Genomic DNA, 20,554 nt, shown 5'->3' on the forward strand with positions numbered 1-20,554 from the left:
GTTTGCCGCGTTTGCAGTACGCTAGTCAAGGCGGTCAGCCACAGGTTTGTGATGTTTGCACTATCACGTGCCTTTCGTTATCTCGCCGATACTGCTTCTTTCTTGATAAAATATTCCGGAGCTCAGAAAACTATTGCCACTTCTTGCACCATTGCGAACCCCAACCAGCTCCGTCTTCTTAATTCATTCTCTTAATTTATCACTTGCTGTATTCCCGGGACAACGCCTCCTCTGAAAGATCATAAAGAATTGGAGCAGTGGTCGTCCCAACGCCACGATGAACAGAGCCCTACTACGAACGCCCTGGTTCCGACCAGGGATCTTCAGCGCACCACAGTCAGCGAGCGCCGCAGCAGCATCAGCAACAGTCATCACGCGCTTCACACCGCTCCACGCTCACACCAGCACCCGCCCTCTCACCTCCACGCGCACCCGTCACTCTGAGGCTGAACCCCCGTCCGCCACCTCGACGCCACCGCCCGAAATCGCCTTCCCCAACGACGGCGCCGAACCGGCGACGGACCCCGAATCAAATACCCTCAACACCACCACCCACATCCCATGGTACCTCCAAGACGAACCCGAGGCCACGACAACGCGACGGACAGCATCCCGCGACCAGCTCCCAACCCTGCCGGAGAATCCACCGGCGCTCCTAGCGCCGCTGGTGGAGTACACGTTCCAAGATCTGGGTTTGGACGGGCTGAAGCTGCTGGACCTGCGCGGGCTGGACACGCCGCCGGCGCTGGGCGCGGACGTGATCATGCTGATCGGCACGGCGCGCAGCGTCAAGCACCTGAACGTGTCGGCGGACCGGCTGTGCCGCTGGCTGCGGAGCACGTACAAGCTCTCGCCGTTCGCGGACGGGCTGCTGGGCCGCAACGAGCTGAAGATCAAGCTCCGGCGTAAGGCGAAGCGCGCGCGTCTGGCTAGTAAGTCTGGTACGTTGTTTGACGACAAGGACGATGGGATCACTACGGGGTGGATCTGCGTGAATGCTGGGATTGTGGAGAAGGCACCGGAGCGCACGGAGATCGAGGCTGAGGAGGAGGATGCGTTCGAAGGCTTTGGGAGTGTCGGGCTGGGGACTAGGGTTGTTGTGCAGATCTTTACGGAGGAGAAGAGGGCGGAGGTCGATCTGGAGGGTCTATGGCAGAAGAATTTGGATCGCATTGAAAGGCAGCGCCAGCGAGAGATGGCGCGCGAAAACGGTGAGGAGTATCTGTAATTTGGTGACCGTCTTGGGTTGAAGTGGGCTTGAGGCGGCTATTTTGTAATGATTAACTATACATTCTGGGGCAGATATGTACATTAGATTTCCATTCTCTTTCCCACCCCCTTCATGGCTTCGTTCCGAACGAGGCTGAATCCAAAAAGCACAGTAGAAATACAGTACATAAGATGCTATATATATCACTTTTGATCATGCTCAAATAATCTAGTTGAAGACAACGGTCTTGTGGCCGTTGAGCAGCACGCGGTGCTCGGCAAAGTACTTGACGGCGGTGGCCAGGACGTTGCTCTCGACGTTGGAGCCGGCGTGGGTCAGCTCCTTGGGGCTGAGGGCGTGGTTGACGCGGACGACGTTCTGCTCGATGATGGGGCCCTCGTCGAGGTCGCTGGTGACGAAGTGAGCGGTGGCGCCGACAATCTTGACGCCGCGGTCGTAGGCCTGGTGGTAGGGCTTGGCGCCCTTGAAGCTGGGCAGGAAGCTGTGGTGGATGTTGATGATCTTGCCGGACATGGCCTCGCAGAGCTTGGACGAGAGCACCTGCATGTAGCGGGCCAGCACCACCAGGTCGATCTTATGCTCGGCAATCAACTCCAGGATGCGGCCCTCCTGCTCGGCCTTGGTGGCCGCCGTGACCGGCAAGTGAATGAACGGGATGTTGTACGTGGCGGCCAGAGCGGCGAAGTCCGGGTGGTTGGACACGATCAGCGGGATGTCGATCGCCAGCTGGCCGGTCGACGCCCGGAACAGCAGGTCGTTGAGGCAGTGTCCGATCTTCGACACCATGATCAGCACGCGCGGCTTGGCCGTCGCCGACACCAGCTCGAACGTCATGCCCAGCTTGTCCGCCGTCGCCTGGAAGGCCTGCTTCAGCTCCTCAAGCGTCGGCGCCGTCGCGCTCTCGGACTTGAAGTGCACGCGCATGAAGAATCGCTCCGACGTCGCGTCGCCGAACTGCGACGAGTCGATGATGTTGAGGTTGTTCTGCACCAGGTAGGCCGTCACCGCGTGCACGATGCCCGGGCGGTCGGGGCAGGAGAGGGTCAGGATGTAGCTCATTTTGGCGGGGCGATTGATGTTGAATCGAGGTGGGAAAGGGGAGGGGTAAAAGGAGGAATGGATTGGCGCGCGCGGAGAATAGGGGGGGTAAGGAATAAGGTTGTGAAGGTTGTTCCTGACACGATGCAGAATTTAAGCCGCTGGCGAATCTTTGCCCCGCCGGTCGCGGCGATGAGTCAAGCCGCCGCTCTCGCCGACTGGCGCGGGGCCTTGGTGATCGATAAGATTAGGGCCCCCGCCTTAGGGTTGATCGTCTAGGGTTCTCCGTTAGCCCGGCCGATCATTCTGCAGCATGCTTAGCCTCGAACTAGGGGAATTGCAGCCAACCAACTGAATTTGGCCAGGAAGAATCCTTCCAGAAGTTACAGCTTGCAGGAACTCTGGCTCAGTGCTATAGAGGTAGTATAAATCTCGAGATCTCAGTTGTTGATGGCCTGCCCTCGGCACCTTGCAAAGGTGCAGCTGGTACAAGGGGAAAATATATCATCACTGCACACTAACGTAAGGTAACACTCGCATGCTGCTTATGGAAATCACAATTGATGCAAGCGGCTGGCTCACACACGTCCTAGCCTACTTACATTAAACCTTCTGAATCCTGGATGCATTACCAAATTCGCAGAATGAGAGTTATGACGTCGTCTATCATGCCTGAGGCAGAAAGGTGTGGCAACAACGGAGCGGAGATCCCGACTCACCAGCGACTGCCCCAACACACGGAATACGAATCCCGAAGTGTCGATGATGTTCGGCTCTTGGCCATAATTCAGCAATCATGCTGACGAATTTTTCATCGAGGTGCTTCACACATCCGCCGCGATGTCTTCCAGAACCAAGTCGTCGAAATCTGCTCGAAAACATGTAACGACGGCGTGTAATCCCTGTAGAGAGAGTAAGGTGAAGGAAAGTAGTCGGCCGGCGTGAGAAGACAAGAGTACATTTTGCTAACAGCATCCATCTCTACCGTGCGATGGAGCGACGCCAGATTGCAGGAACTGTCAGACAAAAGGAAAAACCTGTTCCTATCGACAGATGGATGGCAGGCGCAGGTAAGTTGCTGGCGAACATCGTTCCTCTACTATCATCCCTGATGGCTTCTTAGAATACCAGTACGAGTGAGCTGCAGTGTTCTGGCAAAAAGAATAAATCAGCTGGCATATATTTTCAAAGAGCACGGCCTGGAAGTTCCTGGCATGGACGAAAATGATTACTCTACGATCAAAAGCATTTTTGATGCCCTCGGAGTCGAGTCGAATGCGATGGCCTTGCGATGAAAAGTTCCATCCTGACTTCAGCATCAGAGCCATGCCCTCTAGACTTCATGGAGTCCGACTTATGCAATATCATCCTTAGCCAAGAAATTCCAAGGTCTTTTGTGTAAGCCTTTGTGGGCCGCGTTCACCAGTTCTCTTTCACCAGCTTTTCTCTGAGAGAGCACCTGACGATCTGTGTAATTGCTCCCTATTTTTGGTCATGAGTGCGCGCACTGTGCTAACTTGTGTTCTGGTCAAACTTGTCCAGTGGAGACTGACGTGTGCATGGCTTTATCTGGGAAACGAAACCCGGCATAGATTACAAATGTATTATAAAGATACAAAAGGGCAAGCCAGGCAGAAGTAGGAGCCCTTTAACACACATCCTTAATCAAATCTCGCCTTCTAAAACTCAGACCTTTATCCTTGAACAAATATCTTGTCATCATACCTGGCGATGGAAAACATACCCTTGTGTTTAGTGCCTCTGGTATCTCGGAATAGTCCCTCTTGAATCAGTGTCTCTCGTACCCTTCCCCTTCTACTTACAGACGCATTACTGGTTTTTGTAATTGCCCTCTCGCGAAGGGAGATACCCTTCTCCCAGAAGACTCTCGGTTGAGCATAGTTTCTGGAATCGATCTCGCGAGCAGCATGGACGCCGTGGCGGAGCAGATAAAGGCAAAGATTAAGAAAGTGGAAACAGTAAACTCTGTCTTCTTCTATGGTACTTATAGCTCTAAGACCTGTGCACTCTGGCCAAGATCTCTGTTAGCTTAATCTGACCATGCATCCTGTGCAGTATACATCCAGACCGACAACTTCGAATCCCTGAAAAAGGTCAACCCCCAGATCCTCCGCACGGCGATCGAAGCTATCAGCGCGGTCACGCCTAATTTAGAAGCAGTCATTCTAGAATACCGGCGGCAAAGGATACGGATTCCAATTCCCCAAAGAGGCCAATATTTAAACTCCTCTGCACGAGGGTCTGCCGCGTATCCCCGAGCCATGGAGCAGCAAGATCTTCTACTACAACCAGTACGACCTCCTGATGGAGCTCTCGCAGCGCCAGAAGAAATGGACCTTCTCGGAGTTCCGACCGGACGGCATTGTGGGATTCGCACCGGGTTCCAACGCGATGAACATGGCCCACGGCATCGGTGCACAGATCACTTTCCCGGCAAGGGCACGGGTATCACGCCTCCCACAGCGATACCTTCCAGGACATCCCGTCAAAGATGAAAATCTTCGCTGCGCTGAACCGGGATCGGTGCGGCCATGGCTCGAGCTTTAATGCTGCGGATGGCGAGGCGGTCAGCTGGGTGCAGGTGTGGCCGGGGCTTTGTGAGTATTTTGGCCTGGTCGGGTGCGAGCCTGCGGATGGTGAGCAGAAGGCTTCCATGCAGGAGTTTGTAGAGGGTCATATGGACACGTGGAAGGCGTTGGTGGAACGCTATGAGCTGAAGAAGGGCTCCGTGGAGGCGCAGAGTTGGGACCATGTGCATTTCATGCTTGTGGACTTTGATTTCGATCGACAGTATTCGCCTAGTAGAGCTCGGGCGGCGGGGTTCCAGGATTCGATTGACACCGTTGAGGGCTATCGGGTGGTGTTTGATAGGATGGTCAGCGCGAGGCTTATTCCTTCGTTCCGATAGATAGCTTCATCGCATGAAATGCATTGTGTTATATGAGTTGTGTGAACAGTATCAGCAGGATCTCCAACTCACTGATAATTTGGGAGTACTAAGTCACACGTCGCGAAAGCACTGACTGTAAACATACTTTCCCTCGTATTTGTCCGCGTCACGAGCAAGTTTCCCACTCTCCCCGGAACTCGAACCTACGAGGGAGTAAGCGAAACAAAACACAGTACGATGGCTTTGGAAGGGGCATTGTGAATGCTGTTCAGATAGGACGTGTTGGTGTCAATGTTGATAGTGAATTGACATGTGGCTGATATTTTGTGCAGGCACATCAAGGATAGACTGATCGTTCGGGTTCAGGATGATCCAACCCCCAAAAAGAGTATTTTTTCCCGTGCCTACGCTGGTGCAACTCTTGGTTAGGCATTCGGGTTTCCGGGGCAGCTGTATATGAATCACGCAGTAGAACCAGCACGTACGCTGCTGTGCAGCTACTGTTTATTAAACAGATGTAGAACTCTCTCCTCTCGCTATCAGTAGTTTATCTATGGACTCTTTTTGGTCTTCCAAACTACAAGAGACTGTGACGCCTTTTTTAAAACATTATGCCTTCCAAGTCTCATAGACATCACCAAATTTGCAAGAATGAGTCTTGCTCTCTGATTACAAAAACTGTGTACCACCACCCAAATGAAATGAGGTCTCTAGACACTGAGCTCTATTAGCTTATGCTGACATAGACCATCTAAGACCTGCATAAACATCTGCAATGCAACATCCGTTCCAAGCAGGGAGTGCAGTTGCACTGCTCCCCAGGCCTCCACGTGCGGTACGATGTTACACAAGGATACGAGGTACGAATACATTCTCTGTTGTCCATCCATGTCTGTCTCCTACGTCATGACAGCTCGAACTTTTCAAATTGCTGGGGTGCCGACAACCCCAATTCAGGCGGCGTCCCATATGACAGGCCTAGAGAGCAGCCGGTGAGGCCGTCCACGAAGCTTGAATGCCAAGTCCTATCCCAGGCTTCAGGCTTGGTAACCGCGTGATCATATATGATCGAATACATTCTAATCCTGGTTAGTTGATGCGACTGAAGTAGCACCATCGTGGATGATTGACACAGGACCCAACTAAGCTCGTAGGATCACTGGACGACTCGTCAAGCAACTGCTGCAGGTGCCGGCTACTGGTGCAGCTTCACGTCACTCTCTGCCGTCCTAGTCTGTGGCACCGTACACTGCAGTTGACCCATCTCCTCGGGAGGATCGAGATTGGCATTTAGGCCGGAGAATTTTGCTATTGGGTTTGGGAATTCGACGATGAGACAAACCGTGGTACTTGATCTATGGCCTCCATGAACTAGCAGTGCAGTGCAACTATAAGCCTTCTACCTACTTGATTCTAGAAAGTATCTTTACATCAATTGTGTAGACAATCGTTAGATGCAACAAAGATTGCCATCTTCATTCTCTTGTATGCGCGGTGCAACGATCTCACGAAAATGTAAATGAAAAGCCTGACGAACAAGTCTTTGCATCCCTGCCTTAGCTCCAATGGAAGCCGTCAGAATCAAGTCAGAATCAAGCCAGTGACTCAGATCTGAATCCTTCAAGTTCGTTTCCAGGTTCCTAAGCCCGCCTTACCCCGAAGAAGGCCAGTCCTGTAATGGCGGGGGAAGGATCCAATAAAGGAAGCCTAATGTACCCTATCAAATCGAAAGCATGTCAATGACTGGAAGCATCCCCAGTCAATCAAGACAGAATATGCCCAGCTGCTGCTAACTCTACCATCCCAGCAGCTTCGTATAGCCTGCTATCTCCGCGTGACAGGCAATAAGATACGTAACTATCCAATCATCCGATTATGACTGGTCTCACATTAGGCGTTCAGTCGGCTGCAATTCGAGTTCCAGTTCGTCCCTTCGTATGAACGGCTCATTTTTCATTGCAAGTGACTGTACTCGTGCGACACTGTAGATATCCCAGCCATCCTTCAATCATGTCTATCGCTTCTAGCACCAGCCAATACCCCCGCAAGAGAAGGTATAAGAAGGCCAGCGTACCCCTCGATACCCTCCAGCACAGCCTCAATCCCGGACCTCTCAACCCACAGAACCACACATCAACTCTTATCCCTACAAGACACACAACAACCAGAATGCACCTCAAGGCCATCGCCCTCGCCGCCCTCCTGGCAACAGCAGAAGCCATCGCCATCACCAAGCCGGCAGCAGGCGACTCCGTCGACGTCTCCAAAGACTGGCAAGTCTGCTGGACAGCCGTCAAGTAAGAGCCTGCCCCATATATAGACAGAACCCGTCACTGACGATGCCATATTAGCACCGACCCCCCGCAATTCTGCCTCTACCTCACCAACTTCATCGAGTACCCCCCGCAGATCTTCGATCTCCTCAACCGCCAGCCCATCACCACCGATGGCGGAGGGTGCGTGACGATCCCCGGGAAGTGCTATCCCGGTCTCCGAACGACGAGGTATGTGTTCTGTAGACTCTATGCCTATTTCTGGAAAATACAGGGTAATGAATGCGATGTGCTGTGTTTAGTCCCTATCGCGTGCGGGCTGCGTCTTGCTCGGATCCTAATACTATTTACGCTGAGTCGGGCGACTTCAAGGCCTCGCAGTCGATGTGTCCTGTTACGACGCTGCGGAGGGTCGCGCGGGTGTAAGTCGGGCGGTGTTGGATTGTGAGTTGAGGTGAAGTGCTGGTATTCAACATGCAGGCCACTTACCTCGGTTTGAGAATGGTTTGGATGGAGATGGTGGGTTGGGGGGGCTTTCAACATCGCTCCGCTGCTTGTGGCTGGCTGGATGAGGAACCGGCTCGTTGCATCAACACACGTGAAACGAAGTTTGGAATGAGCGGGGTTGCTTTGTGGTTGTTATCAGGCTCAGGAGAAATAGTATTTGATATGAGCTTTGGGCGAGTGTTATGCAATTGTTCCTTGCATTGTAGCGCAAATGTACCAGGCTTGTAATCTTTCGCGGGCCATCGCTGTGCAATTGGTTCTTGACGGTGGTGTTTCTGCATACCGGGATGGCTCGCTGCGAGATCAGCCCTCCTTGCTGCGCAGGGGCATCTTTAGGTACCGCCCGATACTGGTTCTCTGAACTGGACATGCAATGAAATCTTGGAGTGACCAAATCTGTCGAGACCGATTAGTGCGTCGATTGGTATGCAGTCCCGGGCTGCTGCAGCCCTGCATGCAAGTAAGTTTTGTGCATGAAAATTTGTGTCCTGCATTGGATCATGTACAGTACATGCTCTACGTTCCTTCCACATTGTCATTTTCGCAATTGATTCTGGGGATCCTGTGCAATGGGCCAGAGATGGCCGTGTCAGTTGGAGTGGCATGTCTCCGAACACTCGGGCCATGCCATTCATCAAGTCTGCAAACCACATGCTGAAGCATGAAAAACCGACAATCTATTGTTCCTGTCCAAAGATGCAACTATACAGATAAATGCTGAAAGCAATCACAACAAACATTAAAGAACCCCAGAGGCGCCTCACCCAAACAACAATGTAAGTGACGTATCGTTGCCGCCCAGGTCGGGAAAGACCGTTGACACCCCGTGGGCGCGATGCAAAGTACCCCGCAAGAAAAAGTGGTATCCCAAAGTCGAATTACTGAACTAACGCGCGACATCTACTTCAACTTCCGAGTGTGGCCCGGCCCTTCTTACAGGGAGGTGTCGGGCTCGTCGTTGTTCTCTGCCTCCTCGGACTCGGTGGTGGTTCCGTCGACGGCGGACTCGGTGGCGTTGCGCTTCTTCATGGTGGAGATGAATTGCACCTGGGGTTGATCCTCTGCGTCAGTTCATGCTCTTAATTGAATGGGGGACTTTTAGGGAAAAGGTCGACTCACCTCGTAGGAAGCGAACTCGCCGTTGACGCACTTGCCGGGCTGCAGGGCGTATCCCTCACCCGCACACTTCTTCTCCTTGTAGGCAGTCAAGACCAGGTCGCCCGGCGTACCCTTGACAGACTTCCATTTGGAGCTGTCGAAGTCTTTGCAGTCTACGGGCACCTCTCCACTGGCGGGGTTGGAATCGGCATCGCCCGAGCAGTCCTTCTTGGTCCAACCCTTGATTTCATAGGCCTGGACGGAGAGGCTGAGGGCCAGAGCGACTAGGAGAGATTTGAGCTGCATTTTGGAGGATGAATATGGAGGGGAAGAATCGGTTGCGCGGGCAGTGTTGCGAGTGAGAGTGAGGAGGAAAGGATATGCGGGTCGGGTCGGTGGTAAGAGAGTGAGCCGGGATTCAGGAGGAAAGAACTCTAGCCTTCCAAGTTAATGAGTGAGTTGAGAGAGGAGTGAAGGCCAGGCAACAACAGGCTTCAGGGGTGGGTCAGGCACAAGCGATTATCTGCTATCATTTGTCCATCCGCTGGGGCGAACTATTCCCCTTCAGTGAAAGATTGGTCGGAGTGCCAAGTTTAGAACGTCCGGGCCGTGACGACGACGACGCTCTTTTACTTTGATCGGGTTGGTTAATTATCGTCAGATTCGGTGTTTCAGATTGCAACCACGGACAGGCCAAAGCCTCGAATGAGAGACCCTTGGCAGGCACACAGGTTTAGATATCAACAATGCCATGCCACAAGCAACAACCGAGAAGGTCCCTGAATCTCAAATTTCCATGAGTCTTTGCTGTGTTGCGACCGATCGACGGAGGCAGGCTTTGCCCCCCCCTGGCTCCATCCGAAGGGGGCCGAAGTGAGTGGCCACACCAGGAAACGCCACCGCTGCCCTTGGCTGGACCTGACCCCGGGCCGATAGGGAGGAAGTGTATCAATTCAGTGCGCAAGCCTAATAAGGTTATGGATCATGCGCGGGCTGTCGATTTCGCCAGTCTTCAACCTTCTCGTTCCTGCAGACCGCTAGGAAGATGAAGTCGATTGAGCGAAGAGGAGGAGAAGACCAGATCACGTGCTGGTGGCCAGCGAACGGATACATAGCTGACTCACCCCCGTTGTGATGTCATGCATAACTAACTAAATCACAACAATTGACAATATCTTAGCATGCATCTGGCTTGGATGTGTTGTGACTGCTGTCTATCGCTAAGGTAGCACAACATAAGCAATTATTGAGGCTAGACCAGATCTGCATACCGTGCAGTACCATTCATAATAGTCCCTGCATAAGTCTCTGCTCACCATCCCTTGAAACCTCCTCACCCATCTTGGATCCTCAATCAGTCTTCAACCATGGCATCATTTCCTCGGATTCAGAAAGGCCTCAAACTGCTGGGAGAGAGCGCGAACTCAAGTTCATTCTGAAAGCAGTACCATCCGGGCTGCGGGAAATCCATCAACAAGGTCGTGTGCACTGTGATAAGTGTACATGCTCCAGACTCGTTGAAGAGAGCTAATGAGCATTGTTAGATTTCAAAATGGAGAATGTTCGGGTCAATGAGTTCGATAACGATACAGCCTGCGCTGATGAGTCGGTGCCGCTGAGGATCAATGCTAAAGATTCCGATCTTGGCTCAAGTAAGGACTTTTTCGTGTCACGCAACTATCACCAGCTCGTCACTCACAAGCATGCAGTGATGGCTTCAGGCCACGGGGAAGTGACGTCTATCACCTACCGAAGCCCAGAGGCCTACTTCAACAAGCCCTGGTCCAGCGCCATTGACATTTGGGCCTGGAGGATTGTGGTCAATCTACTAAATCTGCTATGACAGGCTCGTTACTCACGCTGTCGCAGTATTTTCATTTACTTCAAGCTCGAAGTGACTTTGCCTCGCCTGTCATTTATGATTCGATAATTAAAGGTGGGACACTCGAGCAAAGAGCAAAGGCAGTCAAGCTGCCCAGATCCATGATTTCAATCTTCGTGAGCACGAGTACTACCAGGATTGCGATTTCTCGGTTACCAATGAGGTGATTTTGAACTTAGAAAAGAGCATTGGACCGACCATTGGCACTCTCAAGGAATCCCGGAGAATGATGTCGTGTTTCTCTACGCTGTCTTGCAGTCAGATCCCACAAAACGGATGACGGCAGAGGAAATACTTGACATTGGCTATCTTGATCATGACTGAAGAGGAATTTGTCCTCTGAGTTTGATGGTAAAGCTGCTTTGAATCCTTATGTTAAATCTCGACATATCCCGCTGTGAGGAACGGAAGTGCCGTTAGCGCTGTGCGGACTGTTGATTGCGATTTTCCTGGATGATACTATTTATGAACTGCCTGCCAAGACCCTAGGGTGTATAATGTAATGTTACTACTACAAAAGATCGCAGAGCGAGGCTCTAACAACATCACGACTTTGCAACTCCTTGCACCGCTACGCTAGTCAGCGACCCTCCAAGAACAAATACAAGAGAACAGCCACCACTTGCATTGTACCGAGCTCTGTACCAATACATTCTACATGAAGGACAGAGTTTGAGTTGGGTTTTGATTCGAGAATCTATGACCAAGACCAGCCTGTAATTGTCGAGGAAGTATCCCGAGAGCATTCTCCTGTCAGGCAGACTAAGTACATCCTTCCTTTCGCACAGGTAAAGTCACTCTGGCACTCAGACTACTCAGCCCGATGACTATCCTCACCACCGGAAGGAATCGCAGTTGCCGTAGCTGCCTTCTTAGTCTGGACATCTTCAGCCCCTTTCTCAGCCGGTGTCTCAAGAACAACCTCCTCCTTTTCCCGGTCATCAAGATGGACATTGCGCAGGAAGAACATAACAATCAGCATAGGCGCCAGAGCCGCCAATGCTGCGATCGCCAAAAGACGCTGCGACTCGCGGTAGCTCCGGTCAATCGCCTCGCGAGCCGCAGTCCCCGGCTGATACTTCTTAGCAACAACAAGCGAGCTGAAGATGGTGTGAGCCTGGGACTTCAGGGCATCGGGAAGGTACTCCTTCAGCTTGTTGGGGAGAGTGCTTCGCCAGATGGCGCCGGCGACACTATAACAAAACCCATTAGACGACCTCGCCAAGTGAGGCAGGGTTGATAACTTACCTAGTTCCAATTGCGCCTCCCACGCTCATCGAGGCGAAGAACACTGCCGTCACGACGGAAACTTCTTGTCGGGAGACGACAGCCTGGACGGAAACCTGAGCTGCGGTCTGGTAGAACCCACGTCCAATACCGATCAGCGACTTGGCTGTGACGAAGGCTGCCTCGTTTCCTGTTTTGCCGTTGCCCATGTCCACGAGGTATAGAACAATTCCCATGCCCAGGACGCAGAGGGGAACTCCGGTCAGAACCCATATCTGCGAGCGACGGGTGTACTTCATGCAGAGAGAGGCGAAAATGCCCGCCACTTGGAAGGCCACTCGGAGGGAGTTACTACGGTCGTCAACATTAGCATTTGGTCGGGTTCGCGAAGAGAGTGGAGAGGAACATACTCGATACGTGTGGCATTTCCTGCCTCAAAGTGTCCAGCTATTTGCAGGTAGCTGGTAAAGAACACTGTGAAGACGGAATAGTGGAAGAAGTCCAAGGCGCCCAGCAGGCACGCAGCGGCCACGGTGCGGTTGCTGATCATTCGGTATGGGACAAATGGTTTCTTCGCGAACCAGGCATCCCAGACAAGAAATGCGATCACGAACACCACACCCATCACAAGCATGGCAATGAAGGACCCGTTGTGGCGCCAGGCACCGCTGTTACCCGATCCAGTCAACGACAATGGAATCAAGAACAGCGACAGCCCTAGAAGGAGAAGCACCGCCCCCGGCAGATCCAGCTGGATCCACAACAAATCATATACTCGACGCCACCAGGGATCTGTGTCTTTCCAGCCCAGTGCAGTACTAATCTTCACGCGGCGAGGTGCACGGTGCTGGTACAGCACCATGCTTCCGATCAGCGGGCCTGCGGCGACGGGCAACACAATGGCCCACATTCCCCAGCCCCAGCGCCAGGTCGAGTGGTCTAGGATATCCTGCGCAACAATTGTGCCAATGTATAATGTCGGAATAGTGGTGAGGGAGTCGGGAAGCGTGGACCAAATGCCTCGATTGACTAGATTCGTTACATCGGCGACGAACACTTGCTGTGTAAGGGCATAGCCTGTCGAACCGATGGCCTCGAAAATCCCGGCAGCCTACTCGTTGGAGAATAGAGGTCAGATAATTTACGCCCCGGACCAAAGGGCAACATACCATGTATTGTGAGATGTTCTTGCAGCATGCATAGATAACGTAACCAAGTACTTGAGCGAAGATCGAGACAATGAACATCTCCGCGCGACCAAACACCTGCGACCGTCGTCAATAAAGCTATGTCAAAGCTGGGAGGCTGCATACGTCGCCGAGCTTAGCGATGATCGGATACGAAGCGATTCGAGTGATATTCATGACCACGCGCGCAGCACTCATGGCAGAGTGCTGCTTGAAGGCACTCGTTGTGTATGCGGTGTAAACCTGGGTGGAATAATCGGCGAAATTGACGGCAAAAGTGGCTAGGAATAGGCTACTGCTGTCAGCCACGAGCATGGTACCTCCAGAATCTGACCCCTACCCAACAAAGGCGACAATCACTCCTGTCTTGGACCAAATCCTCCGCAACTGCTCGGCTCTCTGGACGCCGGCCTGGAAGCTCTCGGCATCCGCCTGAGGGTTTTCTTCATTCTTGGTATGATCGGCTGATTGCTGAGTTGTGATTTCTGTCATGTTAGTCGAGGAGGGAGCGATGGATTCCCTCGTCTCTTTGGACAAATGCATGGCGCCGCTCATCATGTCACTGCTGTCGTTCGTGAACAAAAACCGCAGCAGTGGGCCTGGAGGAAGGGTCGGCAAGAAATAAGAAAACTTTGACAGCGTGCCCAGCAGTGGCGTAGATTAGCATCAGCCAACGCCGAGCTTTTTCTTTCCCTGCGCGTGTCCCCGGCTCCTGGCCTGACTCATGCATCCATAAATCCTGATGCCTCCACCGACACCTCGTATAAGTCGGTCAGTCGTGAGCTGCAGCTCCGGGGATCTAATCTAATCTGGCGATGCCACGCGAGATATCGGACAACCCCCGTAAGTGTTTAAGCGCCCCAAACCCGCAGATCCCCCCTTCTCTTCCCTGACTTTATTCTTACTGGTTCGAAGGGAGTTGAATTCCGGATCAGATAATGAATGCCAAGGGTGCCAAGCGGAGCCAAGACAGTCCGCTGAAGGCAAATAGAAAAGCATCCGTCGGAAGCGGCGTGGGGGTCACACGATGGAAGTGGCTTCCGACCCGGCACCGAAGGTTTCCCGTCGATTGTGTGTGTCATAAAAGACGTGCCGGTGTCTTGCTTGTGGGTGTGAGCTTGATCAATCAAGCAACCATGACCCAGTGGACTTTCATCCGATCCGATAACGGCGGAATCCGCAATGTGGCGGCTTGGAATGTTTCCAACGCGCAGGGGTTGTCTTATCTGATCCAGCTTGCATGGCCTCTCAGCTGGACTAGTTTAGATGTCTCGGCTAAGGCCAACCTACTGTACGTCTGTCTGCCAGCACATTTCTGCCAAGGCGAAGGATTGAATCGGCGACTCACATGGGCTGTCTAGCTACCTGGTCGACGGCAACGCCGCGTTTGGGACTGCGTCGGATGCCGTTCGTCGTCGGCGACCTGTTTCAGACAATGAGTCGGAGACGATCGTCGTCGCGATTGGCTACCCCTTGACCGACAGAGTGTACAGTCCTCGAAGGACGGTAGACTTGACCCCACCTTGCAAGACATATGTTCCCCCGAACGGACCTGATGGCCAGCCCCGATTTGAGCCCTACGGCGGAGCGGACCACTTTCTGCTCTTCATCAAGAAGACTGTCGAGCCCTTCGTCTTGTCGTCGATATTCCCTAACGTGACGACGGTTCGGACGGCGCTGTTCGGTCATTCTTACGGGGGCCTCTTCGCGTTGCACGCCTTGTTCACGCAACCGGAGTGGTTCGACACCTACCTGGTGGCAAGCCCGTCGATCTGGTGGAGCGACAGGTTCATATTGACGGAAGAGGCCGGGTTCTATGACCACCCCAATCGTCACCGTCTGCCCAGAGTACGTATTTCGTATGGATCGCAGGAGCAATTTCCGGCGCGTCGACGGGGCGAATCGCAGGAGCAGTACGAGCGACGCCAAAGGGGTGCTGGGCAGCGTCGCATGACAGACAACTGTCAAGAATTGTATGAGAGACTGGTGTGTAGTGGCCGAGTGGTGTGTGAAAAGAGGGAGTATTTGGATGAGGATCATGGAAGTGTCATTGCTCCCGCCTTGAGTGGAAGCATTCTATTCTTCCTTGACTCGATTGAGGGGAATTAAAGGGGAATCCGTCATGCATGAGTTATTTTCCCGATTCAGGCATACTCTACGACGGGTGCAGCGGTCGGTGCTGGGTATGTCGGAAGATCGGAATTGGATGCTGTTTGTGGGGAATCGAAAGGGTAGGGAACTATCTTCCATGTGAGATATAATACAGTCGCATTATACTTGAAATACCATAGGCGCCATGACTGGGTATCCTTGGAATCCATTTGTGCTCATCAGTCTTGGTGCAGGTACCACTAGCGGGATAAAGTCCCTAAAAATTTTATGTTTATGCCTATTTTGAGTGCGGCAAGCAAACCCTGCTGGCGTAGATAACCTCTCTTGATCCGGCTTTTCCGAGCCCTAATCACCCCATCGACAGCATTGACTTCGCGATATTAGCTATGCTTCTATAGACCAAAGGAATAGAACATATGACCCAATCAAGAACCTATACCTCTCCAACAAACCCCCGTAAAGCCTCCAGAGCCCGTCTAAGAATCACCCTCACCTCCTCTCCCTCCCCCTCCCTCTGCTCCTGACACTCCTCCACCCCTAGATCAAAGACATGATCAGCCGCAGGCACCGGAAAATACCGCACTTTCCGCTGCTCCGCCTGCAACCGCGCCACGAGCTTCTCACTCTCAGCGCATGAAACCTCCCGATCCGCCGTCCCATGCACCACCACCGTCGCCGGAAACGACGACCCGTAGACTCCCCACTCAAGCGGAAAAAGTTCCATCAAGTTGGCTGCTTCTACCTCTGCTGCTGCTGCATCCACAGCCCCCGTCAACCCCCCTTCGACAACTCGTGCCCCAAACCCCTCCACTCCAGTCAAGCAATCCAACCACACCTCATTCTCCATCACAGCATACAACAAAGGCAACCGCTTGCGAGTACGAACCTCCTCCTCCGAAGAAGGAAACGCCTCGCCTACACTCACCTCCCCGCGCTCAATCCGACGCGGGAGATCCTCGATAAGCAGGTCTTTGGTTCCTTGCTCGAACATCTCGGAACCGGGTAACTTGAATCCCCTGGCCCATTTCTCGTTTGCGAGGTCGAGTAGCGGGTAGAGGAGGAAGAGCGCTTTCGGGGGTGGGAGGGCGATGGCCTCGATTTGTGGGCTTGAGGATGGGTTCGCGAAGTACAGCGCCGTGGTTAGGGCGCACCAGCCTCCTGCGCTTGCGCCGGCGAGGATGATTTGGTTGGTATCGATTGGGGGGTTAGTGGGGAGGGAAGCGCCGGTTGTGATGATCCATTCGTAGGCGGATCGGAAGTCGGAGAGGATGGCTGGCCCCCGGGATTCGGGGAGGACTCGGTAGTCGGGGGAGATTAGGGTGTAATTGTTGGTGAGGGCGTGGGTGAGGAGCCAGCCTGGGATCGCGGTGCGGGTGCCTGTTATCTATTTGAGGAGTATGAGTTAGAGTTGGCTGGGGAGAGAGGGTGTTTAGGAGGGAACACGTACGAGGTAGCCTCCGTGGAACCAGAGGATTACGGGTTTGGGTTCCGGGGTGGGATTCTTGGTTGAGGGAGAGTAGATGTCTAGATAGAGATTGGTTGTTCCTACGGTTTTGTAGATGTGGGTTTGTTTGGTATGTGGTTGGGCCATGATTCACTGGTATGGTAGGTGGTGCATTGAATATGATGCGTACGGGAAAGTTGTGTGGAAGTCAGAAATAGATTAGTTTGCCTTATCGTGATCTGACTTTTACTTGTAATACATGATTAGTTAGTGATTATCTGACTAGGTAGAGACTAGACTGGCTCAAAGTATTCCAGGCTGGGCCGTGCGCCTTCCCTTCTCTATGTGCTGCCGCCCGTTCCCTTGCTTCACCCACATTTTGTTGCACTCAATCAACCTGCACATCTTTGTACCCCACCAAATTTCTTAATGCTTGATGTTGTGGACAGACTTAACTGGCTTATCGAGCGACGCACTTTATGATAGCAGGGATGACGTGATCTGACACCATCATGGCGCGCCCGCAAGCACTCTGCACCTGAAAACCAGCCAGCCCACTTCCGCAGCACAATGTGCCAATAAAGGTCTCCAGACACACACGCCATGGGTTTATATTTATCGCAGCCAAATGTCGATGACACAGCCAAGCATCCAACGACCGACCCAGGTCAAAGATGCATCGCACGATGGCGCCCTCCAGCTCCTGGCCGCCAGCAGCGCGACCACCCTGGACTGCGAAGCCTCCTACAAGCTCGTCCGGAAGATCGACCTATACATAATGCCACTAATCTGCATCGTCTACTTCCCCCAGTATCTCGACAAGATCGCCATCAGCTATGCCAGCGTCACAGGACTGCGGGAATCTGCTCACCTCCACGGGAACCAATACAATTGGATCTTCAGCATCTTCTTCGTCGGGCAACTGGTTTTCAGCTTCCCAACGGTGTGGCGGAAGCGGCGATCGTGCCCGCGCGGGTAGTCTTCACGTCGCAGTGGTACCGCAAGGAAGAACAGGCGTTTCGAGTAGGGATCTGGTTCGCAATGTGCGGTTTCGCACAGATGTTCGGTGGGTATATCGCGCATGGGATTGTGGTGCACATTGGCAGTACGGTCTTCAAAAGAGCTCAGGTGCTGGAAGCGTTGACAGATCCCCTAACCTGGTTGTATGAGTTCTGAGTGTTCGCGGCTGACGTGCCGAATTCCATCGCCACGAGCTTCGGGAATATCCTCGTCACCGGCATGGGATACTCCTCACGATAGAGTTTGTTGCTTGTCACGCCTTTGGGGGCGTACGAGGTGGTAGTACTGATCGGATTGACCTAACTTGGTAGGAGGACGGAGCAGAGGCTTTTCTGGTGTATCGTCGGCCATATTCCGTCCATCGTTGGGGCTAACCTCATGGCGACAACAAGGAAGAACCCGGCGTTGATAGGTAATTATCTGTCAGGGGGCATCCTAATTGGATGGACAACCATTCTCGGACTGACCAGCACGAATGTGGCTGGGTCGACGAAGAAGATCACGGTGTCATGCATCCAGACAGTGGTCTATCTTGTCGGGAACATTATCTCCCCACAGACCTTCCAGGCCAAGGATGCACCTCGATATCTTCCTCCCAAGATCTCGATTGTTGTACTGTACGTGTTGATAACATTGGATCTGTGTCTGGTTCGGTGGGTGTCTTTGCGCGAGAATAAGAAGCGAGACGCGGAGAAGGTGGCTGAAGGAGGTGTTCATGTCGTCGAGTAGAATCATGAGTTTATGGAATTAACAAATAGAGAGAATCACGAACTTCGATATGCTATTGAGTTCCTCGGCGTGGGCTTGATACTGTGCACAGCAGCACGTGGTTAGCAGGTTACACAACAGATATACAATTCCTCTAGTGAAGATATCAACCTTACTTACCGCTGATATGGATAATGACTAGTCTCTGGCATAAATGGATGAACAGAGATCGCACGCTTGGAAGAATATACTGAGGAGCCTGAAACAGCCCAGATCAGGAGAACACCGAGGCGGCCGGGTAGTCTCAATGATCAATTGCTGCCTTCTGCCTTGTGAGTCTTGTTGAGAATATCCAAACATAACAGACCACGTGACGTTCAATCATATTATCACCCAGGCTACACCAGCTCTCATCACTCTTCGTTCCTACACTAACACACCTCGTCTTATCATCTATCTTCCCGATCCAAATCATCCTCACACACCATATCTCTCTACCATCGACCCTCACCATCAACCATGGGGCTTCTTGACCTCCCCGTCGAGCTCCTCCTACAGATCTCATCCTACATGGATGAACACGACATAGCCAGTCTAATTCGTACCAGCCGTGCCGTCCATAACCTCCTTGAGAACGAACTCTATCGACATCACATCGCCAGGACGAACGGCGTCGCGCTCCTTTGGGCAGCCAAGCACGGCAAGGAGCAGCTCGTCCACAAGCTCCTGGACCACGGCGCAGACATCGAAATCGGGGGCCGCACCGGTACCAAAGAAGACGCACAGTCCCGCTGGTGTGCTCGCACCTCAGATCGCTACACACTCCTCTGGGTCTTCGCGGGGAACCGTCAAATGGTCTGGATGCAGAAGCACCGTCAGACAGCCTTATCCATCGCCGCGCAGCACGGACAGGCGTCGACCGTGCGCGCACTCCTCGCCCGCGGTGCGCAGATCGACGCGCCGGATTGCAGAAACAGATCGACTCTCGTCAACACCATCGCCGAGATCGTCGACAGACGCCACCGCAAGAACCGCAACGACCCGGTCGTCCTGTCTGGGCCCGTGATCATCACCCCCCTCCAGCCCATCATGGAGGCGCTGCTGGCCGACGACCGCGCCTTGAAAAGCGGCTATGGATATAATGCGCTCACCTACGCGCTCCGGTCTGGCGACGAGGATATCTGTATGTACATGCTGCAGGAAGAGAGCACCCGGGCCACCTTCGCGCAGCAACACTGGTTCTACTATCTGGTCTGCGAGGCAGCCCACTATGGTCCTCGGCTCCTCCTGCCTCGTCTGCTCACGATCGCGGACACATACAGGTCCGATACTGCGGCTATCGAGCGGCTTGCCGCTTGGGCCAAGAAGCAGCCGTCCTGTATTTGCGTTTACCCTAAAATCCTGGATCCCTACGTCTTCCTCGCCTCCCTGGAGGCGTACTATGCTATCTGAGCTCACCACGCGGGGTTGCGATATGTTGGAGAGGTGAGATAGTCAGGTATCGGAGGACAGAGGCGAGGGATTGTATGTGGGCTACTCGAACGCTGGTGTTATGAAGGAAAGATTGGAGGAGGGATGATATGGATTGCGATTGCGAGGGATAATGAGGCATCACAAGCGGATTTGACGACGATTGTTTTAATTCTCTATCAAAAATGATTCAGAGATGTTTTTTAACCAACGGAAACTGCAATAAAACTAGAGTTGATCTGATATCGATGATTTCATGTAAAGTCTGCATATCCTGAGCACCCCTGGGATCCACTCACCTGCCCTTGGCAGCATCCTGTCAAGCCTGTCTAATGCGATCAACAAGCCATTAAGGATTGAGGTTACCAGAAAGCTGAAAGAAAAGGGGGGTCCGGGGGTTCTCCTCCGGAAACACTCATATACTTGACTGAGTAAAGCGTCCCGGG

General features: G+C 52.9%; 10 protein-coding genes across 10 annotated transcripts; 7 read left to right on the forward strand and 3 right to left on the reverse strand.

The window, feature by feature from the left end:
• Positions 1-139: 139 nt before the first annotated feature.
• BO97DRAFT_403094 (RsfS/YbeB/iojap family protein) lies at positions 140-1,299 on the forward strand. Its single transcript, XM_025694658.1, has one exon. It carries the CDS (start codon positions 278-280, stop codon positions 1,226-1,228), a length of 951 nt encoding a protein of 316 aa, XP_025555015.1. The 5' UTR covers positions 140-277; the 3' UTR covers positions 1,229-1,299.
• Positions 1,300-2,399, reverse strand: BO97DRAFT_403095 (formyltetrahydrofolate deformylase). The gene has a single exon (XM_025694659.1). The coding sequence runs from the start codon at positions 2,288-2,290 to the stop codon at positions 1,439-1,441; it is 852 nt and encodes a 283-aa protein (XP_025555016.1). The 5' UTR covers positions 2,291-2,399; the 3' UTR covers positions 1,300-1,438.
• Positions 2,400-4,197: 1,798 nt separating this feature from the next.
• BO97DRAFT_421113 (uncharacterized protein) lies at positions 4,198-5,198 on the forward strand (the record flags this gene model as incomplete). Its single annotated transcript, XM_025696700.1, has 4 exons — positions 4,198-4,270; positions 4,346-4,428; positions 4,529-4,703; positions 4,729-5,198. The coding sequence occupies 4 exons, from the start codon at positions 4,198-4,200 to the stop codon at positions 5,196-5,198; spliced, it is 801 nt and encodes a 266-aa protein (XP_025555017.1).
• A 2,151-nt stretch (positions 5,199-7,349) lies between these two features.
• On the forward strand, positions 7,350-7,879 carry BO97DRAFT_336780 (uncharacterized protein; the record flags this gene model as incomplete). Its single annotated transcript, XM_025691468.1, has 3 exons — positions 7,350-7,477; positions 7,532-7,684; positions 7,756-7,879. The coding sequence occupies 3 exons, from the start codon at positions 7,350-7,352 to the stop codon at positions 7,877-7,879; spliced, it is 405 nt and encodes a 134-aa protein (XP_025555018.1).
• A 737-nt stretch (positions 7,880-8,616) lies between these two features.
• On the reverse strand, positions 8,617-9,529 carry BO97DRAFT_440479 (uncharacterized protein). Its single transcript, XM_025698078.1, has 2 exons — positions 9,080-9,529; positions 8,617-9,007 (listed from the first exon to the last, which is right to left on the reverse strand). Exons 1-2 carry the CDS (start codon positions 9,362-9,364, stop codon positions 8,894-8,896), a joined length of 399 nt encoding a protein of 132 aa, XP_025555019.1. The 5' UTR covers positions 9,365-9,529; the 3' UTR covers positions 8,617-8,893.
• Positions 9,530-10,610: 1,081 nt separating this feature from the next.
• On the forward strand, positions 10,611-10,901 carry BO97DRAFT_421116 (uncharacterized protein; the record flags this gene model as incomplete). Its single annotated transcript, XM_025696701.1, has 2 exons — positions 10,611-10,710; positions 10,768-10,901. 2 exons carry the CDS (start codon positions 10,611-10,613, stop codon positions 10,899-10,901), a joined length of 234 nt encoding a protein of 77 aa, XP_025555020.1.
• A 729-nt stretch (positions 10,902-11,630) lies between these two features.
• On the reverse strand, positions 11,631-13,916 carry BO97DRAFT_383639 (putative siderophore iron transporter). Its single transcript, XM_025693376.1, has 6 exons — positions 13,695-13,916; positions 13,481-13,646; positions 13,337-13,432; positions 12,578-13,278; positions 12,189-12,518; positions 11,631-12,133 (listed from the first exon to the last, which is right to left on the reverse strand). Exons 1-6 carry the CDS (start codon positions 13,910-13,912, stop codon positions 11,752-11,754), a joined length of 1,893 nt encoding a protein of 630 aa, XP_025555021.1. The 5' UTR covers positions 13,913-13,916; the 3' UTR covers positions 11,631-11,751.
• A 553-nt stretch (positions 13,917-14,469) lies between these two features.
• Positions 14,470-15,591, forward strand: BO97DRAFT_403099 (alpha/beta hydrolase). The gene is made up of 2 exons (XM_025694660.1): positions 14,470-14,645; positions 14,716-15,591. Exons 1-2 carry the CDS (start codon positions 14,491-14,493, stop codon positions 15,461-15,463), a joined length of 903 nt encoding a protein of 300 aa, XP_025555022.1. The 5' UTR covers positions 14,470-14,490; the 3' UTR covers positions 15,464-15,591.
• Positions 15,592-17,331: 1,740 nt separating this feature from the next.
• On the forward strand, positions 17,332-18,702 carry BO97DRAFT_475485 (uncharacterized protein). Its single transcript, XM_025700412.1, has 3 exons — positions 17,332-17,853; positions 17,970-18,073; positions 18,242-18,702. The coding sequence occupies exons 1-3, from the start codon at positions 17,539-17,541 to the stop codon at positions 18,657-18,659; spliced, it is 837 nt and encodes a 278-aa protein (XP_025555023.1). The 5' UTR covers positions 17,332-17,538; the 3' UTR covers positions 18,660-18,702.
• A 381-nt stretch (positions 18,703-19,083) lies between these two features.
• On the forward strand, positions 19,084-20,158 carry BO97DRAFT_440485 (uncharacterized protein). The gene has a single exon (XM_025698079.1). The coding sequence runs from the start codon at positions 19,158-19,160 to the stop codon at positions 20,088-20,090; it is 933 nt and encodes a 310-aa protein (XP_025555024.1). The 5' UTR covers positions 19,084-19,157; the 3' UTR covers positions 20,091-20,158.
• Positions 20,159-20,554: the final 396 nt, after the last annotated feature.

This window comes from Aspergillus homomorphus (genome assembly GCF_003184865.1).
Source record: "Aspergillus homomorphus CBS 101889 unplaced genomic scaffold BO97scaffold_4, whole genome shotgun sequence".
NCBI classification, from domain to species: domain Eukaryota; kingdom Fungi; phylum Ascomycota; class Eurotiomycetes; order Eurotiales; family Aspergillaceae; genus Aspergillus; species Aspergillus homomorphus.